The 24858-nt window shown below is 44.3% G+C and overlaps 1 protein-coding gene across 1 annotated transcript in view; it reads left to right on the plus strand.

The window, feature by feature from the left end:
* The window catches only part of LOC126433992 (otoferlin-like), a 168888-nt gene that overhangs the window by 18895 nt on the left and 125135 nt on the right, over positions 1-24858 (plus strand). Inside the window, exons 3-6 of the mRNA XM_050090452.1 lie at positions 4592-4692; positions 7439-7607; positions 14232-14384; positions 18521-18655. Of these exons, the coding sequence (XP_049946409.1) occupies positions 4592-4692; positions 7439-7607; positions 14232-14384; positions 18521-18655 (558 nt within the window). The remainder of the gene's footprint in view (positions 1-4591; positions 4693-7438; positions 7608-14231; positions 14385-18520; positions 18656-24858) is intronic.

Consider the following 24858-nt stretch of genomic DNA (forward strand, 5'->3'; position numbering starts at 1 on the left):
ACGTGTTGTGTTTAGTATGATCTATGTTTTCGGAATCCACGCTGGCTGGAATGGAGGCGGTCGTTTTGTTCGAGACATCTCACTGTATTTGAACTCACAATAAGTTTTAGGGTTCACCAACAGACCGGTCGTCAGTGAAATTGGACGGTAGTGTTGTGAGTCACTTTTCTGCCCTTCTTGTAGAGCTACATGATCTGTGCTTCTTTCGAACCACAGGGCACAGTCTTTCGCGTATTCTACTTTGAAAACGAACAGTTGGAAACGGCGATCAGCAGTTCTGCTTTTGCTTTTCTACTCTCAGATACGATTCCCGTCCCATCGTTGAGTGCCTAGGCGCTAAGTTTTGTGCCACTAACAGTCTCCATTCGTGCCATAATTTCTGTGGGTTACGTGTGAGTTTTTTTGATGAGATTCTGCTACGGTGCTTAAAGATTTGACTCACGCCCCTCTTAACAGACAAAGTGGTCTTATTCAGCATCCCTCTGTTTACATGGTGATATGTAAGCTTTTTGTTATTTATTCCCTATTTGCGTTTTGTTATTACAGTATCACAAGAAATAGTAGGTAGTTGTTTTGGTCCAAATGGCTCTGAGCACTATGGGACTTAACTTCTAAGGTCATCAGTCCTCTAGAACTTAGAACTACTTAAACCTAACTAACCTAAGGACATCACACACATCCATGCCCGAGGCAGGTTTCGAACCTGCGACCGTAGCGGTCGCGCGGTTTCAGACTGTAGCGCCTTTAACCGCTTGGCCACCCCGGCCGGCTAGTTGTTTTGCATTTGCAATCAGAAATGAGACGTTCTTTCAATATATAAATTCCTTTATACTACGCTGAAGGAATACATGTTTTGGGAAACACACATCACACTGCCCAATCGACCGCTGCAATAATCTATCCGTCTCATGTACTAAAAATTCGAGATATGTCTTTCAAGGCGTAGCCTTTCCGCCTGCGGGAGATGCAACCGTGCAACCTCTGTAGTATGTACGGTTGCTTCTTAGTCGGCGCACAGAGGACGCCAGCACAGTGCCTTGCTATAGACCAGAATATTTGAATGCACTGGAGTTACCTCAGTGTGAATGTCACTAGGTCGTAAGTCATTTCCTCATTCGTATCAATGCACTTCTTTCTGGCAGAAGATGTCTAACGTACTTGCTATTCCCATGCTGTGACATTACTTTCGAGAGGTAGGTTTATAATGAACTACTTCCGTTTCCTGGCCTGCTTATGCGTCTCCAAATCAGCGACAGAAAAGACTGTAATGGTTTGCAAGCGACAGGCAGCGCTCGTTCTTAGTTTGGGCAGTAATCATTTATAATACTACAGAAAATCCGAATGTCTTGATTATCATATTACTATAGAAATTAAACATGAAGCTGCTCTTTACTTAAGTATGAGATACCGGAAGTGCTGATGGGAATACAGCCAATCAATACCTCTGACCAATCTGTCAAATTTTAGTACAGCTCGCTGCCATAGTGTACACAGTTGCTTGTCAGATTGAATATTAAATCAGTTCGCGGGCGTGCATCTGGGACAGCAATATTTATATATTAGATGTTTCAGCTGATAAATGCACAGGCATCTTCAAGGCGACTCGACGACTGAATTAAAACCATTTGAAGATGTTTGTACGATTAACAGCCGAAACAACAGGAGAAGAAATAAAGAGTGTTTCAAAATGATCTTTACAACTTTCATCACAAATATTTCAGAAATGGGTATAGTTAGAAAGCCGCGGTTTGCGGCATAATGTCACACACACCTCAAGTTTTAACACTGTTTAACACCGTTCAATGTGAATGCTATCAGCAGCACACAGGATGTCTAAGTGATATTCCAGTTCCTTGTATGTCGGATCTAGCATGTCGTCATTAACGCGTGCAGATGCTCTTCCGAGGCGAGATGATACACAGCGTCCTCCACAAAGCCCCAAAGAAGAATGCCTAGTGGGGGTATGTCTGGAGACCTTGTGGGACAGGAAATGAGTCCTTCTCTGCCAATCCAGCGAGCTGGAAATGTGTCGTCCAAAGCCTTCTTAGCGTTCGAGGCCCACTGAGGAGAAGTATCATCTTCCTGCAGCATTATGTCGGGTTTCAGTTCTTAAACCTGTGGAAAGCAAACTGTTTCAATATGTCCAAATAATAAGTCGGGGATTCTCAGAGCCCACATCCTAACAATTTGTCCATTTACCTTCCTGGGCACATAAAAGCAGGCTTCATTCGTGAACGTCACCTTTTTCAGTTAGTTTGTGTCATCGACGATGCGATTCAGTCTGTCAGCTGCAGACTGCGCTTTGACTTGTCATCACGTTGAAGTGCATGCAGCAGTTGCACCTCTTAGACCTGAAGCTTCATTCTTTTGTTGAGCACTCTGTGCACCGTGGTTGGTGATAACTACAACTGTCGAGACGCTTGACGGATTAGTTTGTTTGGGGTCTGTATAAATGCTTGTTGCACCCGTTCCACATCTGCATCACTCGTACTCGAATGCCCAGAACGCGTTCCCTTCATGATACTTCCCGATTCCTTCAGCATTCGCGCACCATTGTCAGATGATCCAACATGGTAGTGGCGTGGTTCTTTAACGTGTCCGGAAATTCATCAGGACCTGAATGTCAGCTGTTGCCTCTATCAACTATTCCAAACACTGTGCCATCTGCTGCGGGGTCGCCATTGTCGCCAATAACTAACCTGCAGCAACAAAACTGTTTGTGTGTGTATGAACATCACGCCGCAAACTTCCTCTCTCTATCTATCCCCACTTCTTGAATATACGTGATTAAAACAGTAGACAATACGGTCGAGAACAGGATACGTCAGCCCTCCAAGCCAGCCACACATAGAGTCCTAGATGCAAGATTGTACGACGGTAGATACTTGGCATTGTATTCTTAGTGCCACGTTCCGTAATGCTTTTATTCATCCCATGACTGTAAGATAATGGCTCGTTCTAAAATTTTGTGTTAATGCCATATGTGGGTATGAATAGACGAATGTTGGTTTTCCAAATTAATTTTTAAGTAAGTTCACAATTATGATCAATTGTAGAGACTGCTGCACGGCCTAGACCTTTGCCCCTTTTGTGCTTTTATATTAACTTCATTGCCTTAATTTAATCTGCATATGCTTCACTATTGTCATTTCTCACCCATTTTAGGCCAATCTCATGACGCCCAAGAAGGGCGAAACGCGTCGTCTCTTGTCAATAAAAAAGATTTTGTAACCGAGACTGTCTTATTTGAAGAAATTCATAACCAGTTGCTGTACAAGGCGTCCAGTTTGGAATGGAACCAATTTTAATAATTCGGAATTATATCGTAGTTGTAGGAGGCAGGTGATTATGTTGTATTGGTAACTAAATTATTGAAAATCAACTTAATCTTTTGGAACTTTAGATAAAGATTCGTTCGTTGTGATGAAAATTTATTGACAGTTTCATCAAATTTGTGCTTTCGAAAGCATTTTTAATTAGCCAAATTCTCTGAAATTATTTTTATCTCTGCAGGCGAACATCATCTGTGGTTGCCATCTTCTTGAGATCGGGAGTTCTGTCGGTGGTCCACGTTTTTTCAACACGATATTTCGACACCGTATATCGATGTCTTCATCAAGCGCCCCTGACCGCGTCAGCCAGGAAGCCAACCTCAGGGAACACTTGATGAAGACGTCGAGTTATGGCGTCGTAATACCGTGCTGGAAGACGCGGACCACCGACAGGATACCCAGTTTCAACCATATAACAATGAACTGCCAGGAAAGTCTAATAGATTGTATCATCTGTCACGATTAAGAAAAACTGTTAATGACCTTTCTTCGTATATAGTGCTTCTCTTTTCCTATTCAATTACAATCATCAGCTGTAGGCGGGTCATTGACCGAAGAGTAACTGTAGCTGGGTAGGCCATACTGAAATTACCTACAATGTCAGAAATCACCCTGTATTCTTCAAATTACTTGCCTGTAACGAACGTAATAACTGTATCCTTAGATTATAAATTCGATGCGTTTACAACGGCGTATGGCACACAAATTATAATGTAATTAATTCATTATCTCCAAACTGTTTATATAAAAGGAAATTTGGAGGAACTATTCGGTTAATATTTTTAAGGATCAGATGTCAGCACCTGACGGAAAACGTAATATGCGTCATTTTGACAGGTCAACAAAATATCATATTTTCTTTTATCAGATGTTTTATTTTATTCAGTTTTAGTTATGGAGCGTAATACTTCAATTAGATATAGTACGTTATTTGATCACTTATGGCCTGTGCTCCTCAGTTGTGAGTTGAGAGGCAACTGCATGTTTGTAAAAACTAAAATAAAATTATTATTCGCAGAATGTGAATACAGTGACTTAGTTTCAAATAAAGTGTTAATAATTATGCCCATTATGGAAGAAATTCCGATCTGGGATGCACGTCATGGATTAATGACCAGAAGGTGATTGATTTTCAATGTAAGAAAAGTAATGAATTTTTCATGCATTTGTTTATACATCCAGAGGCGATTTTGGTGTTTTATTGATTCATTTCTCTGATGCTGTTTGGCTGTTCTTTATATGTATTCATATTTCCGTAGGTGGGAACTAACGAAGACGTGGCGGTGGAGACGTGGTCGACTCGTGAAGGTGTGGTGGTACCCATTCCAGTGGAGATCCGTCCGCGCATCATCACCTACAAGTAAGAACAACGTAAGAACTAACAATGCGTTTGTCAGTCTCTAAGCTATAGGGACGAGATACAATTCTTACTGATAATTCACTGAAGAGCCCAAGAAACTGGTACACCTGCCTGATATCACCTGGGGCCCCGCGAGCACGCAGAAATGCCGGAAAACGACGTGGCATGGACTAGACTAATGTCGGAAGTAGTGCTGGAGAGAAATGACACCATGAATCCTGCAGGGCTGTTCACAGATCAGAGTACGAGGGGGTGCACATCTCTTTTGAACTGCGCGTTGGAAGGCGTCCCAGACATGTTCAATAATGTTCATGTGTGGGGAGTTTGGTGTCCAGCAGAAGTGTTTAAACTCAGAAAGTTGTACCTGGCGACACCTGTAGCAATTGTGGACATGTGGGGTGTCGCATTGTCCTGCTGTAGTTGCCCAAGCCCGTCGGAATGCACAATGGACATGAACGGACACAGGTGATCAGACAGGATGCTTACGCACGTGTCACCTGTCAGAGACGTATCTATGCGTATCAGGGGCCCATATCACTACAAATGCTCACGCCCCACACCATTACAGTGCCTCCACCAGCTTGAACAGTCCCCTGCTGACATGCAGGCTCCACGGATTCATGAGTTGTCTCCATACCCGTAAACCGCCATCCGCTCGATACAATTTGAAACGCGACTCGTCCGACCAGGCAACATGTTTCCAGTCATCAACAGTCCAATGTCGGTGTTGACGCGCCCAGCAGAGGCATAAATATTTGTGCCGTGCAGTTATCAACGGTACACGAGAGGACCTTCGGCTCCGAAAGCCCATATCGACATTTCGTTGAATTATTTGCACGGCCCAGCACTGAAATTTGCAGCAGTTTGCGGAAGGGTTCCACTTCTGTCACTTTGAACGATTCTCTTGAGTCGTCGTTAGTCCTGTTCTTGCGGGATCTTTTTCCGGCCGCAGCGATGTCGGACACTTGATGTTTTTCCGTATTCCTGATATTCAAGTTACACTCTTGAAATGATCGTACGGGAAAATCCCCTCTCCATCGCCACCCCAGAGATATTGTGTCCCATAACTCGTGCGCCGACAATAACACCAGGTTCAAAATCACTTAAACCTTGATAACCTGCCATTGTAGCAGCAGTAAGCGATCTAACAATTGCACCAGACACTTGTATTACACTACTGGCCATTACAATTGCTACACCACGAAGATGACGTGCTACGGACGCAAAATTTAACCGACAGGAAGAAGATGCTGTGATATGCAAATGATTAGCTTTTCAGAGCATTCACACTAGGTTGGCGCCGGTGGCGACACCTGCGACGTGCTGACATGAGGAAAGTTTCCAACCGATTTCTCATACACAAACAGCAGTTGACCGGCGTTGCCTGGTGAAACGTTGTTGTGATGCCTCGTGTAAGGAGGAGAAATGCGTACCATCACGTTTCCGACTTTGATAAAGGTCGGATTGTAGCCTACCGCGATTGCGGTTTATCTTATCGCGACGTTGTTGCTCGCGTTGGTCGAGATCCAATGACTGTTAGCAGAATATGGAATCGGTGGGTTCAGGAGGGTAATACGGAACGCTGTGCTGGATCCAAACGGCCTCGTATGACTAGCAGTCGAGATGATAGGCATCTTATGCGCAAGGCTATAACGGATCGTGCAGCCTCGTCTCGATCCCCGAGTCAACAGATGCGGACGTTGGCAAGACAACAACCATCTGCACGAACTGTTCGACGACTTTTGCAGCAGCATGGACTATCAGCTCGGAGACCATGGCTGCAGTTACCCTTGACGCTGAATCACAGACAGGAGCGCCTGCGATGGTGTACTCGAAGACGAACCTGGGTGCACGAATGATAAAACGTCATTTTTTCGGATGAATCCAGGTTCTGTTTACAGCATCATGATGGTCGCATCCGTGTTTGGCGATATCGCGGTGAACGCACATAGGAAGCGTGTATTCGTCATCGCCATACTGGCGTATCACTCGGTGTGATGGTATGGGGTGTCATTGGTTACACGTGATGGTCACCTCTTGTTCACATTGACGGCACTTTGAACAGTGGACGTTACATATCAGATGTGTTACGACCCGTGGCTCTACCCTTCATTCGATCCCTACGAAACCCTACATTTGAGCAGGATAATGCACGACCGCTTGTTGTAGGTCCTGTACGGGCCTTTCTGGATACAGAAAGTGTTCGACTGCTGCCCTGGCCAGCTCATTCTCCAGATCTCTCACCAATTGAAAACGTCTGGTCAATGGTGGCCGAGCAACTGGCTCATCACAATACGCCAGTCACTGCTCTTGATGATCTGTCATATCGTGTTGAAGCTGCATGGGCAGCTGTACCTGTACACGCCATCCAAGCTCTGTTTGACTCAATGCCCAGGCGTATCAGGGCCGTTATTACGGCCAGGGGTGGTGGTTCTGGGTACTGATTTCTCAAGATCTATGCACCCAAATCACTTGAAAATGTAATCACATTCAGTTATAGTATAATATATTTGTCCAATGAATACCCGTTTACCATCTGCATTTCTTCTTGGTGTAGCAATGTTAATGGCCGGTAGTGTATATAGGCACTGCCGATCACGGTGTGGTATTCTGTCTGTTTACGTATCTCTGTATTTGAATACTCATGCCTATACCAGTTTCCTTGGCGCTTCGGTTTGACTGAGGAGTCTGGGTGCAAGTGCTACTCTGGGATGAAGAGTAGGAAGTGGCGGCTGTGGCCTTGCAGGCTGGAGGCGGTGTTCTGGGGCGTGCGGCGGCTGCGGCGCGTGCAGCTGCTGCCCGTGTCCCGGCCGCGCGTCGCGCTGCAGGTCGCGGGCCGCCGCCTCTGCTCTGCCGTCATCCCGGACACCGCCGCTAACCCCAACTTCCCCAACCCGCGCATGGTATTCACTCTGGTGCGTTCCTCATTAGCCTACAGTCATCAGTTCCGTTTGGCACGAGACCAACTTCTCTATTTCTCTGCGGGAATCACTCTTTATGCCAGGTTTTCGCAGAAGCAGAAAGTACGTAATGCACCGTCGTAGTGTGTCGCTCCCTCCGACAGAACGTAATGCGTGGTCCGCCAGTCCACTACGTCAGGCGTGACAGGCCAACTCTTTCTGGATGTGTCTTATGCGTTCTGCTTTACATTACAAAGAAGCACCTGCTGCATTTCAGGTGAAGTTCGAGTGAAAAGAGCCTACAAAGTTTGCTAAAAAGCTACAAGTGCCGTTCAGATCCAAACAAAACGAACTGTTAACTGACACAGTGTCAAGAACATATTGCTGCCTGCTACTCTGCGCTTCGCATAGGCTACATCTGGAGCAAATAATTCTATTCGTCATCACCCTTTACATGTTACCTGTCAGTGAACCCAGGTGTTTCCTACTCTTTTCTCGCACTAAATCCATTAATACTGTACTGTATATCAGCACTTCGGTTATAGTAACATTCTTCCCAGAAAACACACATGGACTGAATAGTTAATGTACTCACGCTTTCATTTTCTGGAAAATCATAAATACGCAAGCTATTTAGGTTTTGCGTTCTTGCCATCGCAAAACGCCCTGACCTGTTCACGCAGCGCAGAATTCCTGTTCCTAGGAAAACACGGCATTAGCCACGGTTTTCAGCATTATGTTTATCTAAAATACCATTATGCCTTTAGAAGGAGGATGAAACATGAAAAGTATTAACGCTACAGCTTTCAAAAATGGTTCAAATTGCTCTGAGCACTATGGGACTTAACTTCTGAGGTCATCAATCCCCTAGAACTTAGAACTACTTAAACCTAACTAACCTAAGGACATCACGCACACCCATGCCCGAGGCAGGATTCGAACCTGCGACCATAGCGATCTCGCGGTTCCAGACTGTAGATCGTAGTACCGCACGGCCACTCCGGGCGGCCTCTTTCCCTTATATTATCACTACTTAAGACTTATGCAGGGAAATCCATTTACACATCTAATGTTTCAAAAATGCTACACTCTAATGGACTTCGCATATAACTGATTATACGAAAACCTTTTTGCGTTATACACGGTATCCGTGGAATGGTATCTTGTCGATTTTTCGGTAAGGCTTCAGTGTTCCATTTCCTGCGTGCGATCTGTTACTCTCTGATATTTTAGATCCGTAGCTTCATTTGATAAGATTCGTTTCGGTAGCCTTCTGTGTTCACTGGGTGGACGTGGTAATCAGTTCCAGCCAACGGCGCTCCGGCAATTTTCTAGTATTTCCTCTCTTTTTGAGTCGGTGGGTGCTCAAATAGAGCGTTAATTGTACTCCAAGCTGCTTGAATGACGTAAATAAGTGAATTTTAAACTTTATGTGTTCACACGTTTTTTTAAAGAACACAATCTCGTTTACTAAGCGGGTTGACTGATCGTCTTATACATATGTAGCTTGTGCAAAAACAAGCCAAGAAGTAATGTTTATTTCAGCCAATTCGACAGTCATTTTTCTCTGCGTCCATCGTAACCACGATGATTCCCCTTTTTCTCATTATCTTCAAAACACATTCAGAGCATGGCGCCAAAGAACAAGAGGCACCACACAGCAGATGCAGACCCCCACACGCCGTCTCGTCTTGTAGAAGTGATGGGTTCAAGACGTTGACCATCTGCACATATCGTAATAAACTTTCCCACAGTGAGATGTTCCTCCACTTGCTTACTACCGAACGTCACGAGCATCTCTCGTCATCATAGAAGTTTGTAAGTGGGACATGCCGTCCTAAAAATGTCATGTCACCGTTCAACCAGCAACACAGCTAGCTCTTTATTCCCATGAAGTAATGAGTGCTGTCGACGAGGGATCTCAGATCGATTCCACATTCCTAGATTTCCAGAAGGCTTTTGATACCGTTCCTCACAAGCGACTATTAAGCAAATTGCGTGCGTATCGAGTATCGTCTCAGTTGTGTGACTGGATTCGTGATTTCCTCTCAGAGAGGTCACAGTTCGGTAAATCATCGAGTAAAACAGAAGTTATATCTGGCGTTCCGAGAGGTAGTGTCATAGTCCCTCTGCTGTTCCTGATTTACGTAAATGATCTAGGTGATAATCTGAGCAGCTCCCTTGGATTGTTTGCAGATGACACTGTAATTTACTGTCTAGGGAATTATCAGACGACCAATTCCAATTACAAAATGGTCCAGAGAGAATTTCTGTATGGTGCGAAAAGTGGCAGTTGGCATTAAACAAGGTCATCCACATGGGTACGAAAAGAAATCCGATAAATTTTGGGTATACGATAAATCACACAAATCTAAGTGCTGTCAATTTGACTAAATACCTAGGTATTACAATTACGAGCAACTTAAATTGGAAAGTCCACACAGATAATATAGTGGGGAAGGTGAAACAAAGACTGCGCTTTGTTCGCAGAACACTTAGAAAATGCGACAAACCCACTAAAGAGACAGCCTACATTACACTTGTCCGTCCTCTGCTGAAATAATGCTGCGCCGTGTGGGATCCTTAACATGCAGGATTGACAGAGGACCTCGAAAAAGTGCAAAGGGGGGCAGCTCGTTTCGTGTTATCGCGCAATAGGGGTGAGAGTGTCACTGATATGATACGCGAGTTGGGATGGCAGTCACTGAAACAAAGGCGGTTTTCTTTACGGTGAGATCTATTTACGAAATTTCAGTCATCAACTTCCTGTTCCGAATGCGAAAATAGTTTGTTGACACCCACCTACGTAGGGAGAAATGATCATCATAATAAAATAAGAGAAATCAGAGATCGAACGGAAAGATTTAGGTGTTTCTTTTTTCCACGCGCCATTCGAGAGGGGAATGGTAGAGAAGTAGTAAAAATGGTTCGATGAACCCTCTGCCAGGCACTTAAGTGTGAATTGCAGAGTAACCATGTAGATGTAGATGTAGACGTAGAACAGCACCGGGAAAATTTCGGAGATCGTTCACGGATATTTTCTGACTATTTTGATATAAGGAACATGTGCTCTCTGGTTGGCTCTGAGCACTATGGGACTTAACATCTGAGGTCATCAGTCCCCTAGAACTTAGAACTAATTAAACCTAACTAACCTAAGGACATCACACACATCCATGCCCGAGGCAGGATTCGAACCTGCGACCGTAGCGGTCTCTCGGCTCCAGACTGTAGCACCTAGAACCACACGGCCACTTCGGCCGGCTGCTCTCTGGTGTCTCCTTATCGAGTAATTAGATTTTGTTTGATTTCTTACACCAATTTATCTTTGTACCTGTATTGCACTGAAAATGTCGGCCCAACACTGCAAATGTTGACTTATGCGTTGTGTTCCTTGCTTGTAAACAAACTTTTTTCCATCCAGTCACATCAGTTTCTTTTGTCAGCAGGAATAGCCACTTTCCTCTTTGACGTCAAGCTTGCATTCGGTACTGCTCGGTTCTACCTCGGGTTTCTTTTCATACTCAGTAGGCTGGATTTTTTACCAATGAAAATATGGAACGGGTGCGCGTCAGGTGAAAGCAGTGGAAGAGAGTGACATCATGCTATGCTGAGCTGTTGCCGCAGGGACGTTAACTACATCTCTGTATTTTGGGATGTAACGATTGTTACATTACACTCTGTTCTGAATTGTGCGTGTACATGAATGCATGTTACAGATAGTTTCACAGAAGCATGGAAAAATGAGGTAACAAACCGAATAAATCATCATTGCATTATTTCACTGTACCGTGGCAGTGGAGCTACAGGTTCCTTGTACCAGAATACTCACAACATATCCCGGAACAGACGCCGAAAAGTTGTCGAGGGAGTTCACTGGGGATAGCAATATCATCAGCGGGTATTATCGCTGATATCATTTCGCCTTGAATTTCAGTCTCACTCTTGAACCTTCCTTTTTTCCGTCATTGCTTTTTCGATGTATATATAATTTATAAATATTTCGTACACATTGGCTGAAGGATGATAACTTTAAGTCTCCTGCTGCGTTTTTCTGTTTGTCTACGAATGCTAATCTCAGGATTTACTGTAGTGATTTCGATACGGTTTTCACTCATACATAGACTGTCAGATGAAGAAGGTGTGTGAGTATAATTTATTAACGCTACGCCAGGCAAATCATCCAGTCGTATATACTTAATTCTACCCGTGTAAACCCGGAGCACTTCGTTAGTATCATGACTGATAGAAAAAAAACCGCAGCATCAAGAAATGGTTGTGCGATGTAAACTAAAGCTAATAGGAATATTTCTACATCTGAAAGATGTCTATTGAAATTTCACGCCAGTCTCATATGAGTGGCGCTAGTAGCCTTATTTACCTTTGGGATTCGACTGATGAGTTGATGTTATTCAAGAATGCTTTTACGGCGACGAAAATACCATTATCAGCACCTCATTCAGTTTGAACGAGGTCTTGTAATAGGTCTACGAGGAGCTGGATGTACCTTCTGCGATTCTGCAGGAAGACTTGGCAGAAAGGTAGCCACTGTATATGATTGCTAGCACTGGCGGTTACGAAAATGTGCGGCCGCAATGATGCCGGTCTCTGGACAACCAAGTGGCACTACTGAAAGAGAAGACCGCGGAGTTCGGCATATGCCGCCGGCGCATCGTACTGCATCTGCAGTAGCAACCTGAACAGCAGTTGGCACCTCAGTGACACAACGAAGTGTTACTAGTCGCTTGCTTGAAGGACAGCTTCGAGCCGCACGCCCTATAGAGTGCATTCCACTGACTCCAGACCACCGACTTTGCGACTTCAGTGGTGTAAAGCGATAGCTCACAGGATGGCAGGGTGGAGGCCTGTTGTATTTTCTGATGAAAGCTGGCTTTCCCTCGGTGCCAGTGATGGCCATGTGTTGCATAGGATTATGATGATGATGATGTTTGGTTTGTGGGGCGCTCAACTGCGCGGTTATCAGCGCCCCTACAAATTCCCAACCCAATCTCGCCACTTTCATGAATGATGATGAAATGATGACGGCAACACAAACACCCAGTCATCTCGAGAAAGGTGAAAATCCCTGACCCCGCCGGGAATCGAACCCGGGATGTTGCTTAGGAGTAGGCCAGTTGAGGGCCTGCAACGAACCTGTTGCCTTGCTAGACACCTTGGACCTACTCCTGGAGGTGTGCTCTGGGATGCGATTCCGTATGACACCAGCAGCGCTCCCGTGGTTATTGCACGCACACTGACTGCAAGACTGTACGTCAGTCTGGTTGTTCGACCTTTTGCGCCATCATTCATGAACAGCATTACAGAGGGCGTTTTCGAACACGATAACGCTGGCCCATTAGCCGCTGTTGCAGGCCAACATGTTCTACAGAGTGTCGGCATGTTGCCTTGGCCTGCTCGATCACCAGATCTTTCCCCAATGGAGCACATGCTCGACATCATCGAAAGATAACTCCAATGTCATTCATAAACGTCATTAACCGTCCCCGTAGTGACAGACCAAGTCCAATAGGGATAGGACTCCATCCCAAAAACCGACATGCGTCACCTGTACAACACAATAAATGCACATTTGCACGCTTGCATTCAACATTCTGGCGTCTACACTGGTTATTAATGTACCAGCATTTCCATTTGCAATGGCTTATCTCACACTTACATTATTCTATGATCTTCCAATGTTAATCACTTAAATATGTTACCTAGAAAAATGTATTTCCGAAATTTCATTACTCTACATTGATTATTTTTTGGTGGTGCGATTTTTTCCGTCAGTGTGTAAACTGAAGCACAAAACTAATATCAACTAACTAATATTAACTAAACTAAATGCACATAATTTTTCTAATGGCGTCACGACAAAATATAAAAAATTATTTTGCATGTAGTAGTGGGCAGCAGGATGAGTATTCTGTCTTATAATCAGCACTCATCACTTACTGAACTTATTTTTCTACAAAGATAATAATGTAATTTCTTTAAGTGGGTGGTGTATTTCTTTGATGGTTACAGTTTAACGCTGCGCAAGCTGGGTTGAGGTGACATGTTATCTCTTCGCTAAAAGCTCATTTAGTTTATCTTAAAAATGTTTCAGACAAACTTTGACAATCATGCACCACTGTACATTTTTTCAAGAGCTCTCGATGCCATTCTCATTTCGGATAAAGGTGTGCATCGTTCCATTTTAAAACACTAACTGTATCTCTTTCTCAGTATGTGTTGATAACATATGTAACTGCTTCTGTCACTAAAATGAGATACGCAGAGAACTTTAGAACAGCTCCATCAATACGACGGAAACTTTTTTCTGTTAAATGAAGTCTCTATTCGTATGTATAGTTTAGTCTATACTTGGTATCCTCATTACAGCTGTATATCTAAGGGCCACTAATGGAGTCCGCTGACAGAAAAAAGACGTAACGTAACTAGATGTAGGTCTGGCAGTCTTCCCTTCGGTTATTTGGACTTTGTTAGGATGTTGTTACACAGTTGTCACATGTTTGCCTGTTGATGTTGCAGTAATCACAGAGGTTAATGTATTATCTTAGCATCGTAGGGTAGGCTGCAGAAACGCTACGCACGCAGCAGAAGTGTGTTGACGCCGCACTTGGTTGTCGTCAGGAGCTGCCGGAGCAGGAGGAGTACCTGCCTCCGCTGCAGGTGGAGGTGCACGACTGCCGCAGCTTCGGCCGCGAGGTGCTGGCCGGCGTGCACGCACTGCACAGCCTCGCTGACTTCGTCGTGCCGCCTCCGCCCTATCTCACTGATAAACAGGTAATCAATAGTGTACGACTGTGTTCGGTACACGAGGATCTGCATGCCGCGAAATTAACGCTGTATGTGTCACACTTGAATGACCAGTTGTATATGGATATTATTCAGTATTCCTGGCAAGGAATTGCTTTTCGCTGTTCATCCCGATATGACTGCCAGTGTGACTCTGGCTTCCACCGGAACAATAGATCGATATTGCTATCGGTGGTGAGAGGGCTTCAGACGGCGTTCGGAGATTCAAGAATGTTAAATTGTAGATACTGTTTCTGTCTTCCATGCGAGCGGTTCGTCGATTCACAGGGAAATCTCAGACATTAAAAACAATGTCTTTACAGGCGAAGCACAAGCTTTGATTCGAAAAGGGTGCGTAAGGAAATCGACCATGCCCTTTAAACAAACTATCCCGAAGATATCCTTGAGCGACTTACGGAAATCATAGAAATCCTAAATCTAGACTGGCTAGGGGAGATCTGAACGACCGTCCTCCCCCAATAAAGACTCCAGTGTCTTAACATTGCGCTACGTCCCTCGCTGGCCTACAGTAAATTCTAACGGGACCCGAGCCTCCAACTCTTGCTTCAGAACAGTCATAGTTGCTAGCAATGTCTGATATTCTCCTGGACTAGGCAGCACATTTCATAGCTTTCAGTGGCATCCCGACGCAGAGCTGCTACCATACTAGGCCAGGGATACGGTTGTCGTGGCTGCACTGCGATAATTAGTATGTTAAACAGTGATTTTAAAGATGTGTCCACCCTCGCAAGACACCGAGACTCATTTCTGATATAAAGTAAGGGACCCTAATACCGTCCCTGCTCCTAATTTCGTACTACTTATTTCCGGTTTCCGGAGTTGATAACAAATGTTTAGTTGCCGGCTCATTCGTGATTTGAGCTCATTATTTTGTTGAGAGAGCCATTGCGTGCAGCACGTTTAGCTTCCATGTACGAGGGAATTCACCTTTTTACGCTGAAGTAAGCTAGCGCAGCAGTCAGAGTAACAGCTTGCTAGTTCTAATGTGAGCACTGATTTGTGTTCAAATATTGGCCTTTACGTCAGTCGTCTGTTTTAGTATCTAGTGTGTGTTCATTACAGTCAAGTGTTTGGCAGTGTTGCTGTAGCGGACGTCATAAGTCTGGAGATATTCGTAATTTCGTCCCCCTTGCAGTTCCGATTTTCGTCTCGGGGACGAAACTTTTAACTCTTATTATAAACTGATTTCATTTACTGTTTATAGAAACTATTTTATTTTCTTCATATGGGAAGACGCAACAGGAGAGAAATGGATTCATTGCACGAAATGCTTCGTTTATTATCACGAACATGTTCTTCATCTACACCGGCAAACGAATTCATATCTGGCAGATGTTTATAGGGGGGAAAGGACTTGGAAACATTATACATTCATGGCCTTCATGTGATTTATAATAGCGAAAGTGTTTGGCAGTATCAGAATGGAAAAATACGATTAAAAAAAAATTACTTTTGAAAATTTTTATAATGGACGAAATAACGAAAACTTGTTTTTGTATTTACGTTTCTACCATGTTAACGTTTATGTCAAATACTGGTTTCAGTATGTTATAACAATTTAATTGTATCTTGTCTAAAGTGAAGAACAAACTGAGGAATGAATTTACCAATTTTTGGCCTTTTCCATAACATTTCAAGACTGATACCGTTCCTAAACCACAAAGTGACGAAGTTTGAACCCCCTACCCTAATTACGTGTGCCTCAAAGGCCTGGTGCAAGTATTCCAGCTGGATGCCACTTCGGCGCCTTGAGTATTTCTAACCTACCCCATTTATTCCACCAGGGAAAGGGAACCTACAGTTTAACGTGGAATCCGATCCACGTGTCGTCTGTGGTATATGCCCATACCGTTGAGAGGTGAATGAAGGCTAAAAACCAGGCTGAAAAATCAGTGTTCCGAATGAAATTCGATCCCACAACCTTTCGGTTTTCATTCACGCACATTCATGCACTTTACAAATGGGCCCGAGATTTGTTGTGAGGAGGCTATATTATTTATAAATTACGTTGATGGTAAGACAACAGTTGAGACTCTCAGAAAGCTGTATGCCAGGAGCAGGACTAACCGTCTGTATTGGAATACAATCATTCGTTGAAATACTGTCACAAAAATGGCACTGAAGCGCATTATGTACAATTAACAATTCAAAAAATGATGCCTATGTTCGTACACGAATAATACGCGGTCGTGTCACATTAATGTGACAACCTGTCAAAAGCCTGAATAACTACCTTTTGCAGCATGGACGTGCAGGAAGGGAGTCAGTGAGGTTCAGGAATGTACAGACAGGGATGTGGAGCCATGCCGACTCCAGTGCTATGGTCAGCTGTTCTCGATTGAGGGTGCATGGCAGAAACAGTCCGATCGAGGTGGTCCCACAAACAGTCAATTGTGTTTAAATCCGGGAGTTTGGTGGGAACGGGAGTATGGTAAACTCATCATGGTGCTCTTCGAACCACGCACGTACATCGCGAACTATGTGACACTTTGCATTGTCCTCCTGGTAAATGCCATCATGCTGAGGAAAAACAAACTACATGTAGGGGTGGACATGATCCTCAAGGATGGGTGCATACTTGTGTTGATACATTGTGCCTACCAGAAGGACGAAAACATTCCACAGAACACAACGCTCCCTCATCCGTTCTGGACCCTTCCGACGATCCAACGACCATCTGTCTGATGGAGTATAAAACGTGATTCATCTGAAAAGGCCACCTAAGCATGGGTGCATGAACCAGGCACTTGCTATGGATTCCATAAGCAGTAATGTGCGTTGAACGGTCGTTGAGGAGACACTGTTGGTAGCCCCTTAGTTCAACCGCGTGGTCAGTTGCTCAACAGTTGACTGTCTATTCGCCCGTACACATCTACGGCCCGTGGTGCACCACAGTTGCCCCGGCGCCGGTTTTGAATAGCGCCATTTTACCATGCACCATATGGCGTCAGGCGAACGGTTTACAAACTTAGCTGTATCGGAAATGCTGTCACCATAGGCCAGGAAGCCCATGATTATTGCCTTTCGCACTTTAGATAAATCACTGTGCTTCCGCATTACGACGCTTGCAAAGTCTTCCGCATACTCCGACATGCTTTACATTCCCTCCTCTGCTTATGTTCAAAATGTTCAGATGTGTGTGAAGTCTTATGGGACTTAACTGCTAAGGTCATCAGTCCCTAAGCTTACACACTACTTAACCTAAATTATCCTAAGGACAAACACACACACACCCATGCCCGAGGGAGGACTCGAACCTCCGCCGGGACCAGCCGCTCTGCTAATGTTGCCACCTGCCTTCTGTGAGTGGTTATTGCGCGTTGACGTCAAACAAAGGCGATGGTCACATTAATGTGGGCCGTGTAGGAAAGCAGATTTAGTTCCGCATAGCCATGTTCGTCTAGCACAGCCAAGAACAAAATGTTGCTGTCTTCTAACTTCAAAGAGGAGATAATATTGTTAACTATCTATTCACATTGTCAAAACGAAATTCGAATAATTAAGCATCATAACAGAAAAAAATGCAGACGACAAATACATTTAAGAAACGATGCAGGTAGTAGGTACTATGTGAAGTTGGATGTAGCTACGTAGCATGAGTCGTTGTAGACTAGTCTATTGTCAACACACATGTGATCTCCTGAAATCAAGGACACTTCTCAATTATCAGTAACAGAGTATAGAAAAACATCTCCTCTTTACCCAATACGTTTGAGAGCGTGGTTTCTTCTTTTCATAAAAATTTACCACATCCAAGTATGCGATAAAATGAGCCGGACAAAAGTTTCTGAATCTGATCGTGCATGTACAATCCCACTCTATAGCTTTATCCAATCTGATAATCGTAACGAGAAACGAATATAACCTGTCGTATGAAAACCTACGTTGAAAATCATTCATTTTCTTTCATCGTTGAAATCATTTTTATTTCCTGATGCAATCGTGTATATATTTTTATATAAGCGGTTTGAACCGCAAAGAACGATCTTCTTCAGATTTTAATGAGTTTCCTGTGTTTTGTTAGCTGATGTGTTTCATTCCGAATATCATTTGCCGCAGGCCACAGTAGTCAGATGCAGATTTGCGCTGATTGTCTTTTGCAGCTGTCAGAGATCCAACAGGGCCTGGAAAAAGGCCATGGTGCAGAGGAACCACCGGCGATTGCTGTGAAGAGAGAGATTCGAAAGACAATGACAGCAGTACGCCATTTAGACAGTGAAGATGTTCCCACCACGCCTGTAACCTACAAAGAAGGTATTGCTATTAAAAAACAATATTAACTTAACATCAAATGTATATTGTGTGTTTCGAAGTTTTGCTTGTGAAAGTATATCCAGATTTTTTTGAAGTAGCAGCCGAGTTAATTTCGTTACTCGATATTGCACTTGCTGTATGGTTCCAGTATGCCGAGCACAGACCTCATCGTCTCGCTAGGGAACGCCAGCGAAGCTGTGAACTGGACAAGCCGTATGCTCCTTTATACGAGGGCTATTGTTGTTTCAACCTCAGATCGATCGCGAAAGTAAAATGACAACGAAAATCCGGTGAAACATTGTGCAGATGTTTTGCGACCTGTCTATCGCGCCACGTCGCACTTTTCAGTGGACAGTGAGCGCGTAAAGATGTGTGTCTCCCGCCAAGTGTGAAGTGCCTAATTTCGTGATGCCCACCTAATAGTCTGCAGCTCGTGGTCGTGTGGTAGCGTTCTCGCTTCCCGCGCCTGGGTTTCCGGGTTCGATTCCCGGCGGGGTCAGGGATTTTCTCTGCCTCGTGATAACTGGGTGTTATGTGATGTCCTTAGGTTAGTTAGGTTTAAGTAGTTCTAAGTTCTGGGGGACTGATGACCATAGATGTTAAGTCCCATAGTGCTCAGAGCCATTTTGAACCCACCTAATGAAACTGTCATGCGTTTCCTACTTTGTGCCAATTCGGCCGCATACTGCAGGTACAACGAAGACGCTCCTGCAGCGTTTTCGATGGGAAGCTTTTGATCGCCCACCATACAGCCTGAACTTGATTCCCTTTAATTTTCATCTTTTAACTTACATGAACCGCTGACTATGGGGACAGCATTTTGGCACAAACTAAGACCTACAGACCTACGTGAGGAACTGGCAAGAAGCGCATATGGCTGCCTTCTACGACGAGGTCATTAGACAGTTGATACATTGATACGACTAGTGTCTAAGTCATATCTAACATTTTTGATGGTTCAAGTGGCTCTGAGCACTATGGGACTTAACATCTGAGGTCATCAATCCCCTAGAACTTAGAACTACTTAAACCTAACCAACCTAAGGACATCACACGCATCCATGCCTGAGGCAGGATTTGAACCTGCGACCGTAGCGGTCGCGCGGTTCCAGATTGAAGCGCCTAGAACCGCTCGGGCACACCGGCCAGCAACATTTTTGATTTTCACTGTTTTCAATTTCGCGACCGATCGTAGGTTGAAAAAGAAAACCGTCATAACGTACTCGTAGTTTCATAACGCTGCGGAAGCAGATTTGCAAAGGAGCATCACCGCCAGGGACGAGAAAGAAGCTGTATTATAAATGGCGGCAGGGGGGCTATCTAAAAGAGTTGGTACAGTGAGCTCCCAAGGTCTGCACAGGGCCATCTGAAGAAGACACTTTTAAAGAAAATTATAATATTAACTCGACTGAAAACCCGGAAATCTAGAAGTAACGGACGTATTTGTTGTCCGTATTATGTAACGAAGAAATTCCACTATAGTGTTTATCACATATCAAGAATTGTAACCCGGATACCCTAAGTGACGTACAGGGTTCAGTGAACGATCATACCGTGTTAAAACCGTGAGGCTTAGTCTCTTTGTCTAGTATCGGGCCCATGTGTATTGTGCCACCACAAACAGTTCGAAGTTACTATGGAGGGTGAGGCAGCTAAGATGCGAACCACAATGTTTACAACTCGTTAAATTTCTTGGAACAGCGTTTTAAGGGCACATTAATACACACTGGGGTGAATATGTTGACGTTTCATTAATGGTTGTAATTATCTACCAAAATAGTCATCATTTACACTTGCAGCAATTGCATTTGCTGTGTCTGCAGTTGAAATTATCGGATATAAGACCGCCTCGTATACAAAACACTGTATTTTTTTCATGGTCCAAAGATGTTTCAGCACTTCTGTTTCTTCATTCAAATCTGCGAAATGTGAACATATTTTAAGTGATAAATAATCTACGACAATTAGGCATAAAGAGAGCCGTTGTTAATGATGACAAAAACAAACAAAAACTTTCTTTAGGCCTAATTTTCGCAGATTAGTTATCACGTAAAATATGTCCACATTTCACCAACTTGAATAAATAAAACCCACAGGTGATGGCAAAGATGTGCTGAAACATGTTTGCGTCAGATGAAAAAACGTGTTTTGCATGACAGGCTGACTGATATCCAATAATATACCAAAATGTTTTGGTTTAACATCGAGTATCACGGCGTATCAGTCTAGGATATCCTTTTTCACGCTTCGAACGTCCGTTGGTGCTATTTTTGTGCCAATGCTAATTTCTGTGTCCTGTAAATGGAAATGTCATGTGGCTAGGGCCTCCCGTCGGGTAGACCGTTCGCCTGGTTCAAGTCTCTCGAGTTGACGCCACTTCGGCGACTTGCGTGTCGATGGGGATGAAATGACGATGATAAGGACAACACAACACCCAGTTCCTGAGCCGAGATAAATCTTCGACCCAACCGGGAATCGAAAGCGGGCCGTTTTGTATGACATTCTGTCACGCTGACCTCTCAGCTACCAGGGACAGACTGTGTCCTGTTATCCCTGATGAACAGAGATACATGTGTGAGACGACAGAGTACTCATGCGATAGCGGTTAGGTGATTCTAGAAGCTGTGGGTCTTGTTTCCAGTACTGAACCGGCGAATGATTTTTAATACCGTGACCCTTCGATTGTTAACGCCCACCTTCGTCATTTACAGTTTGTTGCCCACAGTGTCGATCAGATGGAGATGTTTTCTTCTTGACGCGGTGGCACCTGACAAGCTCGGCTCTTGCGTGCTCTCGAAATTTGAGTAATACAATTGTCGCGAACCTACGACCTGGTCATAATCAAAGGAGCTGTTATGAAGGTCTTTCCCCATTTGCTCTCAAGTTATACTGATGCTATTACATAATTTGAGAGTATCAACCTGTTACTAGCACAGTACCAATCTGATGTTGTTATATTGCTCATGAGTGCGCAGAAATTTGTACTAAAAGCGTTGCTCATTGTCCGGAATTCGCCGTAAAATGCTCAATACCTTTGAATACAGAGAATGTTTTCCCGGTAGCTCTTTTTTATATCGAACCTTCGGTTCAGATACGACACATTGGTGCTAATACAACACCTTTACGCAAACACTATATCACTACAGCATCTCCCGAACACAGAACACACCAACGCTAGAAAATTAGTAATTCAAAACAAGACAGAAGAACACAGTAGCTACTGACACTCTGCACAATATGCTATTGTTTATTGATGGCGGACCTGCGGCGTATAAAAAAAATGTTCAAATGTGTGTGAAATCTTATGGGACTTAACTGCTAAGGTCATCAGTCCCTAAGTTTTCACACTACTTAACCTAAGTTATCCTAAGGACAAAAAGGACAAACACACACACCCATGCCCGAGGGAGGTTTTTTTTTTTTTTTGCTCGTTGTGATTGGTCGTTTTTCTTTTTTGCTCGTTGTGGTTGGTCGTTGCGGACGTCATATGACATCCGTTAAAGTTCGTTTTGTTGATGCTTCCACTCAGTTTTTTATTACAGAGGCCAACGAAGCTCTCTGACCGAACACCCTGAGCTACCGTGCCGCTGTCCGCTCGGCTAAACCCGCGCGGCAGCGGCGTATAATTTACTAAGTCTACTGTTGGTGATATGTGAGAATAAGTCGTAATGCAGTTAGACACTTCCTTTCCCAACATAAAGGCATCACATGACTTAGTGGAAGTGTTTTGTGTACTAGCTTAATTCATAAATTCATGGCGTATTCTTGTATTTTAGATATGTAGTATCACGTTTTAATAACGGTAACGTGTACATGTGCGCAGTCTGTAGCGCAGTAGACATTTATTAGTTTGTTTTGGAAGCCCAGTACCTTGACCATAGCTCAGTCAGCTGACAGCCTCAGTTGGTGAAGCACCATGAGGCTAGAAACTCATGTATTTAACTTTCTCTCTATGTTCTTATGGAACGAACAGTGTATGTGTGTGCTACATGTGCACGCAGGAGCTGGCCGCAGTTGGCTAGCAGCTGAAGACGCTTATGGCCTCAGGGTGCGGCAGCAGCGGAGAAAGTGGGGCGACATATGGAACATCTCAGTTGTCGCTTGTTTCGTCCACGAGCTCTACTGTCGGGGCACCTTGCAGCGTACCCGACGCGGGGGATCCGCGCTCACTGCAGAGTGAACGGCGGGCTGTTGGTAGCGTCGCTCGAGGTGGATGGTTTATGTGAAAGCTGGCCTTGTGGCCTCACCAACTCACTCTGTGAGTGGACACGTTGTCGCTCCTTCAGAAGGTTCCGAGTAGGCACACCAGAGGGAGGTGTTTGCTGTAGCCTCCAGGGACACAACGAGTTCCATTGTGCACTCGATGTGTCTGCCGGGGGGCCTCATCCGAGATGTGGAGGAAACCCTTCCTGCGGCTATCGAGCGGCCATAATGTAGTGAATAGCGATATTGCCTCAGTTGGCTTTTCTGACCACAGTGCCCATCAGTGCTACATATACGTCCAACGCCCAGGACTGTTTCGTGGAAGAAGCCACTGGAGTATGAACATCAGTCTGTTGCAAGACGAACAGCTGGATGCAGACATTCAACGGGCATAGGAGCGAGTAAAGCTCTCGAAATCCCCTACAGATCGACTACATAGAGCCAAACCGAGGCTTAGATGAACAATAAAACGTTACGCTTACCAGAAGTACTATTAGGTCAAACAAACAGTAGAAATTTACTTCCCACGTCTCTGTGAACTATACCACGCTACCGACATCACAGATGACAACGCTTATCACCGTATAAAGAAGTATAAGGCGAAAATTACGAACCTGTATCGCAAACACATAGAAAGTATGATAATGCGATCGCAACCAAAGGACATCGGGTCAGAAGAAACAGCCTCACTGTACCACACTTTACAAACATTGCGGCGGCAAAAAGCGAAGCTAATTAAAGAGACTGTTGATTGGACGGGGACTGTAGTTACAAGACAACGCGATATCTCATCAAAAGTATATAACTACTACAGAGAACTTTAGGACAGGTAGGTGATCAGTGACGCGCTTTGCACCGAAGTACGCAATGAAATAGTTTCCGTATTGTCTCGTGACGACAGTGATACGCTTGAGGTCCCATTCAGTGGAGACGATGTGAAACAGGCCGTGTTCAGCGCCACGAAACGAAAATGTACTGGACCCGACGGCCTCGGCGCGCAAATTTATCAACAGTATTGGAATATTGTGGCACCAGCATTAACTCAACTTGCTAATGAATTGTGGCAGCTTCAATTTGTACCAGATGAACTCAAAGAAGGCTTCATTGTGCCTTTACCAAAAAAGGAAACAGCAAAAGGATACATGAAATGCGACCTGTCACCTTACTTAACTCAAACTTTAAAATCATAACACGGACTGTGAAACAACGAATACAACTGGTGTCATATAAAATATTAGGAAAACGCCAATATGGTGCGACATCTGGACGCAATGTAATATCAGCTGCCTGTCATCAACAGGATGTCATTTGTACTCTGGAGGACAATAAAGACCCCGGCGCTCTACTATTTTTAGATTTGAAAAAGCGTATGACCGCATAAACCATGAATATCTGATTAAGGTAGTGACGAAGATGGGTTTCGGCCAACGTTTCGTCAAACTATTGCAGCACTTCATCCCACATCACGTATTCTGATTAATGGTCACCTGTCCAACAAAACTGTAATTAGGAGATGTATCAGGCAAAGCTGCCCCCTATCATTGCCGTTGTACGCATTGCTTATGCTGACAACGTCTGCTTAGCAGTACGATCCATAGCAAATCTGACGGAAGTGGAGACCCTCGTCAACGACTTCAAGGCGGTCACCGGTACAAAACTAAGCAAGAGAATGATGACGATACTCCAGTTAGGAGGAGACATTGGTAATGCTACCCATCTTGATTGATATGCAATGAGGGCACAACAAAAATCTGTCTGAGTCCGCTAGGGTGCAGTACCAGACGTGATGACGGCAAAAAGCGGGACAGATATGCTGCACAAGAACACAGTGACAACATGCATTTGTTCTGACAGGGAATTAGATCTCCTGAAAAGAGTACACACAGTCAGAATATCTATAGCGAACAGAATGCACTTCCTGGGCCAAATCCTACCAATCTCAGATCACCTAACACAGCATACAGAAAGCGTTCTGGTGATATGT

Source organism: Schistocerca serialis, chromosome 1 (genome assembly GCF_023864345.2).
Source record: "Schistocerca serialis cubense isolate TAMUIC-IGC-003099 chromosome 1, iqSchSeri2.2, whole genome shotgun sequence".
Lineage (NCBI taxonomy): Eukaryota > Metazoa > Arthropoda > Insecta > Orthoptera > Acrididae > Schistocerca > Schistocerca serialis.